The sequence below is a fragment of the Balaenoptera acutorostrata genome, chromosome 19, assembly GCF_949987535.1.
Source record: "Balaenoptera acutorostrata chromosome 19, mBalAcu1.1, whole genome shotgun sequence".
Taxonomy (NCBI): domain Eukaryota; kingdom Metazoa; phylum Chordata; class Mammalia; order Artiodactyla; family Balaenopteridae; genus Balaenoptera; species Balaenoptera acutorostrata.
The window spans coordinates 59,140,980-59,157,905 of record NC_080082.1 but is presented as its reverse complement, the minus strand read 5'-3'; the positions used below and the strand labels follow the sequence as shown (position 1 = coordinate 59,157,905).

The following is a 16,926-nucleotide window of genomic DNA, read 5'->3' as shown; positions in this document are numbered from 1 at the left end:
CTGAAATTTCTACCAAATTGCTTATGTGCTCAGAGTGAGAGTTATTAGTGTCATAAACCCAATGTATCCATCTCCATCTTCTGGAATGTGGTAGAATTGAACTTCCCGGACTCTCTGTGGTTCATTCAAGTCACATGACTAGTTTTGGCCAATAAATTCTAAGAGATTATGTATGTCATTTGTGTGTCAGAACATTTAAGTATTGGTACAAGAGCTTCCAGGGTGTTCTTCCTTGGCCACACTTGACCGGCAGGACTCCAGATGGTAGTGACTCTGTCAGCCTGGGTCCCAGACATATACAGCCCAGAACCCTCAGTCAATATATAACACAAGTGAGAAAAAAACCTTGTTATGCTAAGCTGAGATTTGGAGTTGTTTGTTACTACAGCATAACCTAACCTATTCTCACTACTATAGAAAAATATGAAAGTTAGATCTTTCCTAGAGCACAGAGTTAACCCTAATTGGTTGGCCAAGCACCCACTCCAACTGCTTGTAATTTGGGTGGGAATGATCTCCGACCCTTTCCACACAGAGGGGCATATGACCCTGGCTTTGCCAATAAGGCCACTGAAATACTTGTGAACGTTCCTGTTGAAATGACTCTCTATACCTTAATGGAGGCCTGGAGCTTCTGGAGGCCTGACCTCAAAGTGAAGGGCCAGTCAGCTAACATCTATAGAGAACCTGCTGTGTGCTAGGGCCTGTTATATACCATTCCATTTACTCCCCTTTGCTGATGAGGAGACAAAGGCAGAGAGAGGCTAAGGGAGGGTGCAGTTAGGGACACCTCCTACCCATATACTATGCCCTGCCCAAGATCACACAGGCTGAGGCAGGCAAACTGTGGATTTGCTCACACGTCTGCTCCAGGAGCTTGTGGGAAATGTGATCCTGACCGCCCGCCCCCGCACATCCTTCCACCCAATTTATGCTCTAGTGACCCCTTGGATGGTGGGCTCTCTCCAGCTCCCATCAAACCACCACTGCCAAGATCTCTGTGGAAAGCACGTTTTTATTTTATTTTATTATTATTTTTTGGCCATGCTGCGCAGCTTGTGGGATCTTAGTTCCCCAACCAGGGATTGAACCCGTGCCCTCGGCAGTGAAAGCGCGGAGCCCTAACCGCTGGACCGCCAGGGAATTCCCAGCATGTCTTGATTTGTTCAGGACATACATCAGTGTTTGTCTTGGGGGAAGGTGATTCCAGTGGCCTTCCTCACCTCCTCAAGCACGTCAGCCAGGAGCTCACTTTCTGCCAGAGGAATCACAAGACTTTCCTTCAGGCCTGGGGGAAAGTGCAGTTAGGGACCCCTCCTACTCACGTCCCGAAGACCAAAAGAACTACAATTCCGAGAATCCCATGAGGCACAGAAATACATGGTTCAGGCATATGGATGCCGCAGAGGTTCCTGGGAGATGTAGTTCTAAACAGTTGCTTGAGCGGCTGAGGGGTGGGGAAGATATCCATCTCCCCTACCGGGCTTGCCCTGCCACCCTGCCACCCTCCCACCCCGTCCTCCACATCCTTACCCTTCTGCAGGCATTCCTGGACGTGCTTGGCCTCATAACTCACGCCCATTCCATTTGTAAAATTGAACTCCTTGCCTGGGGCTGGGGGCAATGGGAACTCCATACGCTCCCCCTTCACCACCAGCTCTGTTGGACACCAGCAGGGGTCGAGGATCTGAGGGGAGATAAGAGGTGGTCCTACTGCCCTCAGCAACAGGGCTGCAGGGTCTCCTCTTGGGGCTGCTCAGGAGCCTCCCTCTCATCAGCTAAGGGCTGATCACCCTCCATCCTCGGGGAGGTTTGGGTCCCCAACCCCAACCCCTGCCCTGGTTGCTGGGGGATTAACCCTTAGCATCAAGGTTGCCACACTACAAGCCTGTATTGTCTGTCCATTTCCCCAGGAACAAACCCCTCTTTAACCCTATGCTCAGGCCTCGTGGAGATAGCCTATCTTTGCATCTGTAGATAGCCTATCTTTGCAACTGGAATCCCCTTTGCAAGGAGGAGGCTTAGACAACCCATCACCTTCTTATCCACTAGGAAACTTGTTTTTGTTTTAGCCCTGGGGAAGCCTAAATTATTCCCATACCCAAGTCAGAGTCAAAATGGAAATATAGAGATACAACTGGGGCAAATTCTGCAGTTCAAGTTTGGGGCAAGGTTCAAATTCTTCTGCTGAGAATAGAATTTCTTTCTAGCAACATGGCTCCAGGAAGTCCCATGAAGCCACTCTTTGATAATGCCCATATCCTGTCCTGAAAGCAATTCCAAAGATTAGAGCTGTTCTCAGAGGATGGTTGATAAGAACTGGTTTCTCCTAAGAAAGGACTAAGGACTTTTGACAGACCAATGGGTTCACCCTCAGGAAGGAGCCTGGAGGTCCAAACCCCATCCCATGGCCTGGTGGTTGAGGATGGATTCCTTAGCAGTGGTGTGGAAAGAGGCCGGTTCAGTCCCTATCCAGCTCCAACAGGCACGACTGGCCTACTCCTCTTGCTAAGGGCCATGGTTCCCAGTACTTGGGCCCATCCCAGCTCGGCCAATCATGTCTCACCTGGGCCATGCCCTTGGTACCGCTCACAGAGACCATACTGGAGAGCTGGGCAGTGATGCTGCAGGTGAAGCTGCCGTAGACCCCTCCTGGGTACTGGAGTAGCACAGTGACAGTGTCGTCCACACCCGGGGGAAGGCACCGGATGGGGGCAAGCCTGGCGTCAAATCCTGCCTGTGGAACCTTGGGCAAGAGACCTCATCTCTAATATGGCAATGAAAGAGAGTGAAGCCAGAAGCAGTGATGTGTCCTACCACATGGATGAACACTGAAAACACTTAGGTTAAATGAAAGAAGCCAGACACAAAAGTCACATATTGCAGGATTCCATTTGTGTGAAATGTCTAATATTTGGCAAATCCATAGAGCCAGAAAGTAGATTTGTGGTTGGTTAGGGCCCAGGGGGATGGGAGAATTGGATGTGGGGTGTTTTTTTTTTTTTTGAGTAATGAAAATATTCTAAAATTGATTATGGTGGGGGGAGGGATAAACTGGGAGATTGGGATTGACATATACACACTACTATATATAAAATAGGTAACTAATAAGAACCTACTGTATAGCACAGGGAACTCCATACTCTGTAGTGACCTATATGGGAAAAGAATCTAAAAAAGAATGGATATTTGTATATGTATAACTGAATCACTTTGCTGTACTCCTGAAACTAACACAACATTGTAAATCAACCATACTTCAATAAAAATTAATTAAGAAAAATAAAATTGATTATGGTGACAAATGCACAACTGTGACTGTACTAAGGCCACAGAATTATACCCTTTAAATGAATAAATTGTATGGTATGTGAATTATATCACAGTAAAACTGTTATCAAAACAAAATAAATAAACAAAAATATGCTAAAAGAAAAAAAAAGAGAGAGACTTCACCTCTCTGAGCCTCATTTGTGAGAATCAGTTTCCTCATCTCTAAAATGGGGATAATAACAGAACCTGCCTCATAGGTCCGTTACAAGTATTATATTAAATGATATAAAATGCACAAAGTACTTAGAAGGCTATTTAAATTACAATAAGTGATATGTAAGCATTAGTTAACACAGCAGGAAAATTACTAGCCTGGTTCTGGAACACATCAGGCAGGCCACAGATGGAGGAACCTAGTGACTCAGCTCTCTTTGATTTCAGATAAGCCCAAGTTCTTATCCTGGATCTGCTGTATAAGCTTGGATAAGTCACTTTCCCTCTCTGCACCTCAGTTTCCTCATCTGTAAAATGGGGACAACCTAAATATATTAGGGAGATCATATCTATAATAACCCTAATGCAGAGGTAGCACATGACAAATGGGATCTGTTATAGCTACTATTTAGTCTAGAAATTGGCCAATTTGTTTTGAATTTTATTTTATTTATTTTTTTAACCAGCAGGTTCTTATTAGTTATCCATTTTATACATATTTGTGTATACATGTCAATCCCAATCTCCCAATTCATCACACCACCAACCCCACCCCCCCACCACTTTCCCCCCTTGGTGTCCATACGTTTGTTCTCTACATCTGTGTCTCAACTTCTGCCCTGCAAACCGGTTCATCTGTACCATTTTTCTAGGCTCCACATACACGTGTTAATATACGATATTTGTTTTTCTCTTTCTGACTTCATTCTGTATGACAGTCTCTAGATCCATCCACGTCTCTACAAATGACCCAATTTCGTTCCTTTTTATGGCTGAGTAATATTCCATTGTATATATGTACCACATCTTTTAATCCATTCGTCTGTCAATGGGTATTTAGGTTGTTTCCATGACCTGGCTATTGTAAATAGCGTTTCAATGAACATTGGGGTGCATGTGTCTTTTTGAATTATGGTTTTCTCTGGGTATATGCTCAGTAGTGGGATTGCTGGGTCATATGGTAATTCTATTTTTAGTTTTGTAAGGAAGCTCCATACTGTTCTCCATAGTGGCTGTATCAATTTACATTCCCACCAACAGTGCAAGAGGGTTCCCTTTTCTCCACACCCTCTCCAGCATTTGTTGTTTGTAGATTTTCTGATGATGCCCATTCTAACTGGTGTGAGGTGATACCTCATTGTAGTTTTGATTTGCATTTCTCTAATAATTAGTGATGTTGAGCAGCTTTTCATGTGCTTCGTGGCCGTCTGTATGTCTTCTTTGGAGAAATGTCTATTTAGGTCTTCTGCCCATTTTTTGATTGGGTTGTTTGTTTTTTTAATATTGAGCTGCATGAGCTGTTTATATATTTTGGAGATTAATCCTTTGTCCGTTGATTCGTTTGCAAATATTTTCTCCCGTTCTGAGGGTTGTCTTTTCGTCTTGTTTGTAGTTTCCTTTGCTTTGCAAAAGTTTTTAAGTTTCATTAGGTCCCATTTGTTTATTTTTGTTTTTATTTCCATTACTCTAGGAGGTGGATCAAAAAAGATCTTGCTGTGATTTATATCAAAGAGTGTTCTTCCTATGTTTTCCTCTAAGAGTTTTATAGTGTCTGGTCTTACATTTAGGTCTCTAATCCATTTTGAGTTTATATATATATATATATATTTTTAAATAAATTTATTCATTTTATTTATTTTTGGTTGCGTTGGGTCTTTGTTGCTGTGTGCCGGCTTTCTCTAGTTGTGGCGAGCGGGGGCTACTCTCCTTTGCATGGGTTTCTCATTGCTGTGGCTTCTCTTGTTGCGGAGCATAGGCTCTAGGCATGCAGGCTTCAGTAGTTGTGGCACGCGGGCTCAGTAGTTGTGGCACACGGGCTTAGTTGCTCCACGGCATGTGGGATCTTCCCGGACCAGGGCTCGAACCCATGTCCCCTGCATTTGCAGGCAGATTCTTAACCACTGCGCCACCAGGGAAGTCCGTTCCCAGAACTTCTGCTGCCAGTGTCCTTGTCCCCACGGTGAGCCACAGCCACCCCCCACCTCTGCAGGAGACCCTCCAACACTAGCAGGTAGGTCTGGTTCAGTCTCCTATGGGGTCACTGCTCCTTCCCCTGGGTCCCGATGTGCACACTACTTTGTGTGTGCCCTTCAGGAGTGGAGTCTCTGTTTCCCCCAGTCCTGTCGAAGTCCTGCAATCAAATCCCGCTAGGCTTCAAAGTCTGATTCTCTAGGAATTCCTCCTCCTGTTGCCGGACCCCCAGGTTGGGAAGCCTGATGTGGGGCTCAGAACCTTCACTCCAGTGCGTGGACTTCGGTGGTATAAGTGTTCTCCAGTTTGTGAGTCACCCACCCAGCAGTTACGGGATTTGATTTTATTGTGATTGCGCCCCTCCTACTGTCTCATTGTGGCTTCTCCTTTGTCTTTGGATGTGGGGTATCTTTTTTGGTGAGTTCCAGTGTCTTCCTGTCAATGATTGTTCAGCAGTTAGTTGTGATTCCGGTGCTCTCACAAGAGGGAGTGAGCGCACGTCCTTCTACTCTGCCATCTTGAACCAATCTCCTGAGACAGTTTTTCTGAAGAGTGACCTTGATCCCATGTATTATTTTCCTGGTTATCCATTGCCTTCTGTGGTACTGTTTGCAAAGATGAAAACAGTAATTCCTCTTACTCCTCTATGAGTGCCCCTTTGTGGTAGCTCCTTCCATCAAGAGGTAAAGTCTATTTGCCCACCTCTGAAATCTGAGCTGACTTTGGGCCATGGAACAGTGGCAAATATGGTACAAATAAAGGTTTGAAAAGTGCTTGCACATTGAGGCCTGCCTTCTTTTTGTTACGCCTGGAACTCTGAGCCCACAATGTGAATGAACCTGAGCTAGCCAGCTGGAGAGGCCACGTGGAGGAGAACCAAGACTCCCCACACAATAACCAGTACCTGCAAGACATAGTGAGGCCGTCCTAGACCATCCAACTCCAGTGAAACAGCCAGCTGACTGCAGCTACATGACTAAGACCAGCAGAAGAACCACCCAAGCTGAGCCCAGCCTAAGTTGCCAACCCACAGAATCACAAACTAATAAATGATTGTTATTTAAGGTCACTAAGTTCTGGGGTAGTTTGTTATGCAGCAAAGTCTGAGACAAATTCAAAAAATAATAATTACTAACTGCTTGCCATTTGCCTCAAGTTACTTCATTAACTCCTTATGATAACTCTATTACTGACATTTTACCAGTAACTAATTAAGACTCAGAGATGTTGTGTCCCTTGGCGAAGAACACACAGCAAAATCCCAGCACAGAGCCTGCCGACACTCTCAACTCTGATCCTCTTTGACTTCATATGGGAAGCTCCTCCAGCTGTCTAACCTGATTCTCATGGGCGAGGAGACATTCCCAGCTCAGCACTCCCAGTAAGACAGGATCACTCCTATTACCATCGTATAGTCCAGGATAGATTGTACCTGTTTCATGGCGCCTTCCCACAGCTTAAATCCTCTCCGGCTTCGGCCCACCGAAGACCATAATGATGAACTGGAGGCAGTAGATGCCAATGTCTAACAAGCCACCTCTAGCCTGGGCCCAGTCTATGGCCTGGTGTACATGGGTGAGATTCTTCCCAAATTCTGCCCGAACCACCCGAAGGTCCCCCAGAGTTCCCTGGGCCGGAACAGACCTCAGAGCCTCTACAGCAGGAAAGAAGTGGGTCCAGATGGCCTGCAGACAACAGAGGGAAGAAAGCAGAATGCAGAAAGGGAAGAAAGGGGTCAGGACCCAGGAGTTAACCAATCAGTTCTTCTCCTTTCGAGGGCCCAATCTTGAGGGGGTACCCGCTGCTCCCCAGTCTCCAAACAAGACCCCTCCCTCTTCCTTCTGCAGCCCATCAGTCCCCAAGTTATGTCCCGCCCCTGACACTCTCTGCCCTCTTCTCTCCTCTCCACTCCCATAGCCCCAACGCCGGCCTTTCCTTTCTCATCTGGACCATTACACCAGTCTCCCAATGTTATGGGTTGAATTGTGTCCCCACCAAATTCATGTTGAGGCCCGAACCCCCCAGTACCTCCCAATGTGAGTGTATTTGGAAATTTTTATTTTTTGGCCGCACCGCATGGCATGTGGGATCTTAGTTCCCCGACGAGGGTTCGAACCCATGCCCCCTGCAGTGGAAGCACGGAGTCTTAACCCCTGGACTGCCTGGGAAGTCCCCGGAGATGGGGTTTTTGAAGAGGTAATTAAGTTAAAATGAGGTCATTAAGGCGGGCCCTCATCCAATTAGACTGGTGTCCTTATAAGAAGAGGAAATTAGGACACAAATATGCACAGAGGGAAGACCATGTGAAGACACAGGGAGGAGACCGCCATCTACAAGCCAAGGAGAGAGGCCTCAGGAGGAACCAACCCTGCTGACACCTTGATCTCAGACATCTAGCCTCCAGAGTGTGAGAAAATATTTTATTTGTTTTTTAAAATTTTATTTTATTTTTAAATTGAAAAGTTTTTAAAATTTAATTTAAAAATTAAAAAAAATTTTTTTTGGCTGTGCCGCGAGGCTTATTGGATCTCAGTTCCCCTGCCAGGGATTGAACCTGGGCCACAGCAGTGAAAGCCCGGAATCCTAACCACTAAGCCACCAGAGAACTCCCCAGAAGAGTGAGAAAATAAATCTCTGTGGCTTAAGCCACCCAGTCTGTGATGGCACTTTGTTATGGCAGCCCTAGCAAACTAACACTCCCAGTCTCTCCCCTCCAGTCCAACCCCTACATAGCCCAGAGGGATCTTTCCTTCTCCTAGAGCTGACCCTGTCTCACCTCTGACCAGTCCCCTTCCATCGTTCTCCATTGCCTAGATTCAGCTCCCATTTATTGGGTATATATTTTGAGCAAGACAATAGGTACATGCTTTGCATAATGACTCCTCCCAACATCCCTGCCACATAGCTATCATTAGGTCCATTTTATAGATGAGAAAACTGAGGCTCAGTTGAATCAAATTACTTGCCCAAGGTCACAGAGCTAGGAACTGGGGAACTGGAGTCTAGAGTCCTCTGACTCTAAAGCCAGAAATTTTGACCTGTCCAAGATAAATTTCATACTAAGAACATGAAATCTGTCCATTCTTGTTTTCTTTAAGTTTTAACTCTGCTTTCCCTCTCTGACCTATTTACCTATGCAATTTACTTTCCCTTTAAGGCACAGGTCAGTCCCTACCCGCAGGAAACCTCCTTGACCATCACCCAGGCTAGGCCAGGGCCTCTGTGCTCTGTCAACTCCTCAGTCCTATGTCCATGAAAGTCCATGCAAGTGGGCATTGGGATTGCCCATTTCCATGACCATAAGAGCTTGAGCTCCTTGAAAACTAAGCCTGTGTCTTACACATTATGAGTTCCCAGTTCCTAGGATTGGATCTGGCACACATTAGGTGCCAATAAAAATGAGGAAGCAATAAACTCACAGAATTTTGAAACTGACATCTTGACTACTTCTTGGGCATGTGGAACTTTGCAGACTGGGAGGCTCAGCAATATTGGTCATTTGACAGCTAGATAGGACATGGGGAAGTAAGAGGCAGCCATTGTGACTACCAGCAGAGCCTATAGCAAAGTATTTAAGAACCATAAGACTCCTTAACGTGAAAACAACTTGCGGGGGGGTGGTTGGTGGTGGCGGGTGTCATATGGTGGCCATCTTAATTGCTGGCACTATCCATTGCTGTTTGGTGGCCATTTTAATTACTGGCAATCTGCAAGATGTCAAGACATTTTGGCTATAGGTAGCTAAGTCTGATAAGGGCAAAAACAAAGGTAGCTTGACATTGAGGGTTGGTAGGGGATTCCTTGGTACTTCTGATCTCTGTCTCTGTAAATCCACCCAAACTAAGCCCATTGCCATTTTGTGCCACTTTCACTATCGACATCTTTTTCTGAAAGGCTGACAAAGGATCCTCCACGTGGCCGTGTTTGCTAAGGGCCAAAAGCAATGACTTCCACACATGGGAGATGTTGCTAGTCGATTCCATGACATAGCTCAACTGCATCTTAACAAATGCAAGGACCCCGTTTCATTGTGTGGACATCTTAACTCTTGGCAGCCCACCCTTGTATTCCTCCAAAAATGTCCACCGACAACCACGTTTAGTAATGGCAAGTGGCGCTATGTTGTGTGTTGGAAGGTTCCCGCCACCCTCACCTCCATAAGGAATTAGGCCTCGGGATCTGGCCTCAGGAACCACTTCGTGCACTTCCGCGGCGTTCACGCCCATGGGCTTCTCGCACGGCACAGCCTTGCCCGCTGCTAGGCAAAGCAGCACCGCGGCCTTGTGCTGGGGGTGTTGGGTGCCAATGCAGGCCACCTCTAAGGCGGGAGGAAAGAGGAAAAGAGATCGGTAGCCCCGCGCACTGAGACCTCCGGTACCGCCCACCATTTAGAGGCCCCGCCCCCAGCATCCGGGAACCCAAGTCCCTCCAAGCAGGGACGAAGTCCTACCGCGGTGGTGAAACCCTAGCCTTCCATTAGGACGGAGCTAACCATTCTCTACCATCACTCTGTTTCCTTCAGATTATTTCCAGCCTTCTGAAATTATCGTATTCAATCATATGATCCTCACAACACCACCAAGAAGTAGAGATGATTATTTTGCCCGTTTCACAAATGAGGAAACTGAGAAGGGCAAGCGGAAGAGGGAAAAGCCAGTTCAGGCAGCCTGACTCCAGAGCTGGGCTGTTGTCCAACTACACTGTCCTGCCTCTCCATCCAGGCTACTCTGGAACGCAGAAGCCCGGGCCACAGGTCATATTTAAAGCCTGAAAGGCCTCCCTCAGAAATTCAACCCTGCCTTTACCGCGGAGGTGTGGCCCCTAATCGCAATTTCACGCTGGACGAAGAAACCGGTTCCTATCGCTCTGCCTACCAGCCCGAAGTCCTTCCAGGAGCCCAGAGGGATTGGCTCATCCCGCAGAGCCTTGCATCTCCTACGGAGCAGCCTGAAGGCAGCGCCCCCGGTGGCCCCCCGCGGCCCTCCCCACTCACCCACGTTCGGGTCCTTGGCCAGCTCCTCATAGGATCCGTAGGCCTTGGGGAGGTCGTGTTTCCTCGCAAACTCCTTCGCCCGGCTCAGGTCACGGGCCGCTACCGCCACCACCTGGAGGGGCGCCTGCGTCATACTTGAGGGGCTGGGGCAGGTGTGGAAGACAGGTGGATGGGAGGGAGGTGATGGAGAAGGCCTCGGGTTAGGGAGAAATTACATCCACGAAGACGGGGCAGGGGGAATGTAGTCCTGGGGGATGAGGTGACCGGGGGCTGGACACTTGGGTCTTGGGAAAGACAGATCTGGGGCAAGCGATTATTAAACCCCTTAATATCTAAATTTCTTCTTTTCACAGCAAATCAGATCAAGACCCTCCCAAACCTCACGGAATTCGTGTGGTTAAAAGACAGAATGGGATAAAGAAGTGAGTACGGAATTTGAGGTTGTTTCACTGCCTTGGGGACTAAGAAGTCCAGAACCCTAGTTCCCTCCTCCCTCAGACCCTGGAATACCCCCCGACCCCCCGCCCGCGTTTCCCCTGGACTCCGGAGGGAGGGCGGACGTGGTGCCCAGAGCGAGGCAGGGTCCGCAGCACCGTCGTGAAGTCGCTGGAGATAAGGCCAGATGACACAATGCCCCAGCGAAGCGCCAGCTCCGCAACCTGGAGTCCCAAAGGCCCCTACCTTCGCGCGGAGAGTTAAAGACTTGATGCCACGCTCAGCGAGGGCGTGGCCCTTTTCTCTGCCCCCATCGCTCCTAGGCCGCTCCTCATTGGCCACGGGGCCTGTGCGCTCCTCCAGGCCCAATGCAAAGAAGGAGGTTATTTAATTCTAGCGTCCCCACTGGAAGAGCGCACCGTTGGCTCCGCCTAATGGGGGTGAGGGGCAGAAACACTTGGGGAGTTGTCGCGGCACGTGACAAAGGGGCGGGGCTTTCTTGTCAACTTCGACCCTTGAAACCATAGGAATTGTCCAGAGAGAGAGAGAGAGAGAGAGAGGATAGTAATACCAAAGCTAGTATTTTTACTAGTTTTTACCAATATTTATTAATATTTATAGAACGCCTGTGGTAGCTCAGGCCCCCACCTCCGTGCTTTACTTTCCCCATCCCTAATTTCTCACCACAAACCTGCGAATGAGGTTCTATTTACAGACGTAGAAACAGACCCAGAGAACTATGCTCATTTTTTCGAGGTCTCACAGCTAGGAACGCGAAGACCTTCAGGTTGGCTGCTTCCAGAGAAATCGCCATACTGCTTCTTAAGAGCCCTGGAGCCAGGCTGAAGGGTTGCAAACCTCTCCTTGCCACTTCTTGGCTGTATTGCTTTGCACAAGGGGTTTCCCTCTCTGAGCCTCAATTTTCTATTCCGGAAAATGGTGATCACGATAGCATCTACCACAACAGGGTCCTACTGTATAGCACGGGGAACTATATTCAATATCCTGGGATAAACCATAACGGAAAAGAATACAAAAAAGAACGTGTAGGGCTTCCCTGGTGGCGCAGTGGTTAAGAATCCGCCTGCCAATGCAAGGGTCACGGGTTTGAGCCCTGGTCTGGGAAGATCCCACATGCCGCAGAGCAACTAAACCCGTGTGCCACAACTACTGAGCCTGCACGCCACAACTACTGAGCCTGTGTGCCACAACTACTGAAGCCTGTGCGCCTGGAGCCCGTGCTCCGCAACAAGAGAAGCCACGACAATGAGAAGCCCGCGCACAGTAACGAAGACCCAAGACAGCCAAAAAAAAAAACCCCAAAAAACAACGTATATATGTGTATAACTGAGCCACTTTGCTGTGTGGCAGAAATTAACACAACATTGTAAATCAACTATACTTCAATTAAAAAAAAAAACACCAGCATCTACCTATATAGAGTTAAAAGGATTAACTGAGCTCTGGGGTCTATTGTGTAAAACATAGCAAATGATTATTGTCTAAGTTAATTGGCAAAAGCCAGCCAACTTCACCCACAGCAAATGAGTCAATTTCCCTTGTAGACATTTAATTAAGATCTGAGTTTCACACAGGGAATCACACAAACTGCTGAGTAAAAATATTAATGGATTGCACCAAGGACACAATATCACTACTGTGAAGAAAAGGAAAAAAGACATTTTAAAAAATGGGTGCTCCTGGGTATTTATCCTAGAGAGGTAAAAGCTTAACATTCACACAAAACCTGTACACAGATGTACATAGCAGCTTTATCTGTAACAGTTCAAAGCTGAAAAGGCCCAAATATCCTTTAACTGGCCAGATAAGCAAACTGGTACATAGATACAATGAGATGGAATGAACAATTATAGGAACAACAACTTGGATGGATCTCAAGGGCATTTTCCTGAGTGAGAAAAGTCCATCTCCAAAGGTTGCATCCTGTACGATTCCATTTATGTAAGATTCTCGAAGTGACAACATTATAGTGATGGAGAACAGACCAATGAGAACAGCCAGGGATTAGGGTTTGGGGGATGGTGCAATTAAGGGGTAACACGAGAGAGTTTCTTTGTGGGGATGGAACAGTTCTGTATCCTGATTGTGACGATGGATATGAGAATCTTCGCATGTGATAAAATTTCATAGAACTCTACACATACAAAAATTTTCAAGTGCGTGTAAATCCGTGTAAAAATTTCAAGTGCTGAAATCTGAATCAGGTCTGTACCTGATTGAATAATGTAACAATATCGATATCAATAATATAGCAATATCAACTCCTGGTTTCGAGGATATATAATGGTTACCTATGATATCATCATGGTGTGTAGGGGGAAGCTGGGTGTAGGGTACAAAGGAACTCTCTGTACTATTTGCAACTTCTTAAAAGACTTTAAAATAAAAAGTCATAATTGAAATTTGTTGGCAGTGAGTTCGGGTCCCCAGAAGAGTCATTTGCAATATCCAGTAAAGTAGAAAATCTGCAGTATGTCGTGGTCTAGCGATTTCTATCCTGGGTAGAAGATATAAATCCTTGTGAAACTCTCAACCCTGTGCCTGAAAAGACATGTGTATGAACGTTTATCGCAGCGTTGGGTGTGATCGCTCAAAATTGGGAACAGCCATCAGTGGAAAAATGGATGAATAAACTGTGGTAAATTCTAACAACAGGATACCATGTAACAAGGAAACTGGATGGGGACTAATTTCACACTGTTTTCATGGAATCTGGAAAACTTAAACTTGGTTAAAAACAAAGCAAAACAAAACAAAACAAAACAACCAAGTGATGTCACAGGGATATAGTTCTTTCATGTGAACTTTAGAAACATGTATCAGAGTAACGTGCATTGTTCATAGGTATATTCCTGTTTAATAAAGAACTGGAAACATTTATGGGAATGAAAAACTCCAACTTCAGGAGCAGTGGTTTTCTCTGAAGCCAGAAAGAGGGTGTGGTTGCGGAAGGGCCATAGGGAGCTTCAACGCTACCTGTAACATTCTGTGTCATAAGAAAAGAAATCTGAAGCATTTTGGCAATAGGTTAAGGCTTGATGAATCTGGGCAGTATGTCCAAGGGTGTCTATAATTTTTCTCTAGACTTTTCTCTATGCTTTTATTTGCCTGGGAATCTATTCAGCAAAGCTCTTATGTGGGGTCATCTATGCCTGCCTCTGTTCTAAAGGCTTCCTGAATATTAACTCATATAATCCTCACAACAGCCTTCTGAAGCAGGCCCTGTTATTCGCCCCGTTTTGCAGATGAGGAAACTGAGGCACAGAGTGGTCAAGAACCTTGCCGGAAGTCACACACCTAGCAAGCGGAAGCGCTGGATTGAAGCACGACCAGTGTAGCCCCAGAGTCCACGCACTGAACTGTGTCCGCTACATTTGATTTAACTCATAATTAAATAAGGAAAGTCACTGACCCGGGACGGGAATCCTCTGCTCAGTGGATCAGGCACCTTCCATGCCAGGGAGGCAGATCACGGGGTTTAAGCATGTGACAGCAATTCTGGAACCCGAAGTGAGAGCCAGGGAATTAACAGAGGGCATAGAACGTGAAGTGGAATTTAGAAGCAGAAGTTCAGTGAATATACAGGAGCCCGTTCTCTGGATGTCTTCTGGCAAGGGCTGCTTGACTGGGGCTCAGGTAGCCTTGCTGTGGGACTGTACTCTAAGAAAAGTCCCCCACTGCCTAGCTCTCTTAGTCTTTTAAAGAGACAAGCAAAACGATGATGTTGGAAATGTGGCAAATCCACTCTGAGCTTGGGTACCAAATTGTGTTAGTCTGGGTGCCAACACTCTCCAGGACTTGCTGGCAACACCGTTTAGAGACCTTCGAAGAAAATTGAAATCACAGGGAGAGGGGAAGGCCCTATCCCAGGCAGCCCATAGCCAGGAATTCCAGAAAGAGCTTCCAGGGCCATTCAACAGACAGTCCTCCCCACAGAGCACAAATACTGGGCATCTAATCTGTGCCAGATTAGATGGGACACATCTGAAATGGGACAGATGCTTTCTCTGTCCTCATGGAGCTATCAATCAGTCCAGGGGGGTTGATAGTGTGGGGAACAGCAGCAGAGAGAATGGCATGATCAAGGGCTCTGAGGTGGGAAAGAGCTCCATATGTTCTAAGAACTGAAAAAAGGCCAGCATGGCTGAAGAAGAAAGATGGCGGGTGAGTGTGATGGAAGATGGGGCTGGGGAAGCTGGCGGGAGAGATGTCTTGAAGGGCTCGCTCGGAGAGGACCCGAAGGAATGGGGCGTCCTCTAATTTAGGCAGCTTCTGGTTGTGGCACTGACCATCGGCATGACTCCTATATTCATTCTGCAAACGTTTCTACTCCTGACAGGGCCATGTGCTGGGCAATGCTGGGGACCAGAGATGAACCTCACTCCACTCCCTGCCCCCCTCTGGTGGCGGAAAGAGACACAGTCTGTGGTAGGCATAATAACGCCCCCTCCCAGGGACTTCCCTGGTGGTCCAGTGGGTAAGACTCCGCGCTCCCAATGCAGGGGGCTGGTTCAATCCCTGGTCAGGGAACTAGATCCCACGGGCATGCTGCAACTAAGAAGCCCACATGCCGCAACGAAGACCCAGCACAGCCTAAATAAATAAATAAATATTCAAAGAAAAACCAAAACGCCCCCTCCCAAAGATGTCCACTTACTAGTCACCAGAACCTGTGGATATGTGACCTTACATGGTAAAATGGTCTTAACTGAAGATGCGATTAAGTTAAGAATCTTGAGATGGGGAGATTATCCTGGATTATCTGGTGGGCTCAATATAAATACAAATGTCCTGATGAGAGGGAGAGAGGAAGGTCAGAATCAGAGAAGGAGATGTGACAAGGAAACAGAGTAAGGGAGAGGTTTTTTTTTTTTTAGATTAATGAATTAATTAATTATTTGGCTGCTTTGGGTCTTCGTTGCTGCGCGCAGGGTTTCTCTAGTTGCGGCGAGGCTACTCTTCATTGCAGTGCGTGGGCTTCTCAGTGTGGTGGCTTCTCTTGTTGCGGAGCATGGGCTCTAGGCGCACGGGCTTCAGTAGTTGTGGCACGCGGGCTCAGTAGTTGTGGCTTGTGGGCTCTAGAGCACAGGCTCAGTAGCTGTGGTGCATGGGCTTAGCTGCTCCGCGGCATGTGGGATCTTCCTGGACCAGGGCTTGAACCCGTGTCCCCTGCATTGGCAGGCTGATTCTTAACCACTGCGCCACCAGGGAAGTCTCAGGGAGAGATTTTTAAATGCTACTCTGCTGGCTTTGATGATGGAGGAAGGGGCCAGGAGCCAAGGAATGCAGGCAGCCTGTAAAAGCTGGAAAAAGCAAGGAAAGAGATTCTCCCCTAGAAGCTCCAGAAGGAATATAGCCCTGCAGACACCTTGATATTAACCAAACAAGACCATTTTATACTTCTGACCTCCAGAGCTGTAAGATAATACATTTATGTTTTAAACCATTACGTTTGTGATACCTCAGTTGTGGCAGCAATTGGAAACTAATACACAGTTCCAACCGTCTCAATCCTGGATGATGTATGTCATAATGGTGGAAACGCTAGTATAGAGGCCAGGGTGGAGGGTCCTCCTAGCCCAACCTGAGGACCAGGGAAGCCTGGGCAGATGAGGTCATGATTGAACTGCATTTTGAAAGATTTTGATGGAGGTTTGCCAGGTAGAGAAGGAGACATGGCCTTCCAGACAGAAGAAACAACCCACGCGGGAAAAAACTGGATCCAGTTAGAACTGAGAGCTTGGAGCCCAGGGTGGAAGGTGGGGGACACATGAAAGATCAATCGAGAGAGAATAACTGCGCCATTTGTGAAGGGTCAAAGAGCTCCCCCTGAAGGTGATGGAGTGTGAAGGAGGGGGGAAAGGAGATGATGACCCGGGTCATATTCAAGTGTTAGAAAAATACCTGTGAAATTAAAGGTCACACAGAAACTGTCAACCATGCAAGGAATGGGTGAACAGGGTGCTAGGAAGAGAGCATAGCATTTATTCATTAACTCATTTGTTCATCAGATTTTTTGA

The 16,926-nt window shown here is 47.0% G+C and overlaps 1 protein-coding gene across 1 annotated transcript; it reads right to left on the bottom strand.

The window, feature by feature from the left end:
• Positions 1 to 1,094: 1,094 nt before the first annotated feature.
• DHDH (dihydrodiol dehydrogenase) lies at positions 1,095 to 11,699 on the bottom strand. Its single transcript, XM_057533730.1, is given in 9 exon segments — positions 1,095 to 1,288; positions 1,534 to 1,687; positions 2,567 to 2,694; positions 6,893 to 7,142; positions 9,611 to 9,622; positions 9,624 to 9,775; positions 10,451 to 10,562; positions 11,011 to 11,109; positions 11,649 to 11,699. Coding segments are annotated over 9 exon segments (1,068 nt in total). The 3' UTR covers positions 1,095 to 1,178.
• Between the last annotated feature and the right edge of the window lie 5,227 nt (positions 11,700 to 16,926).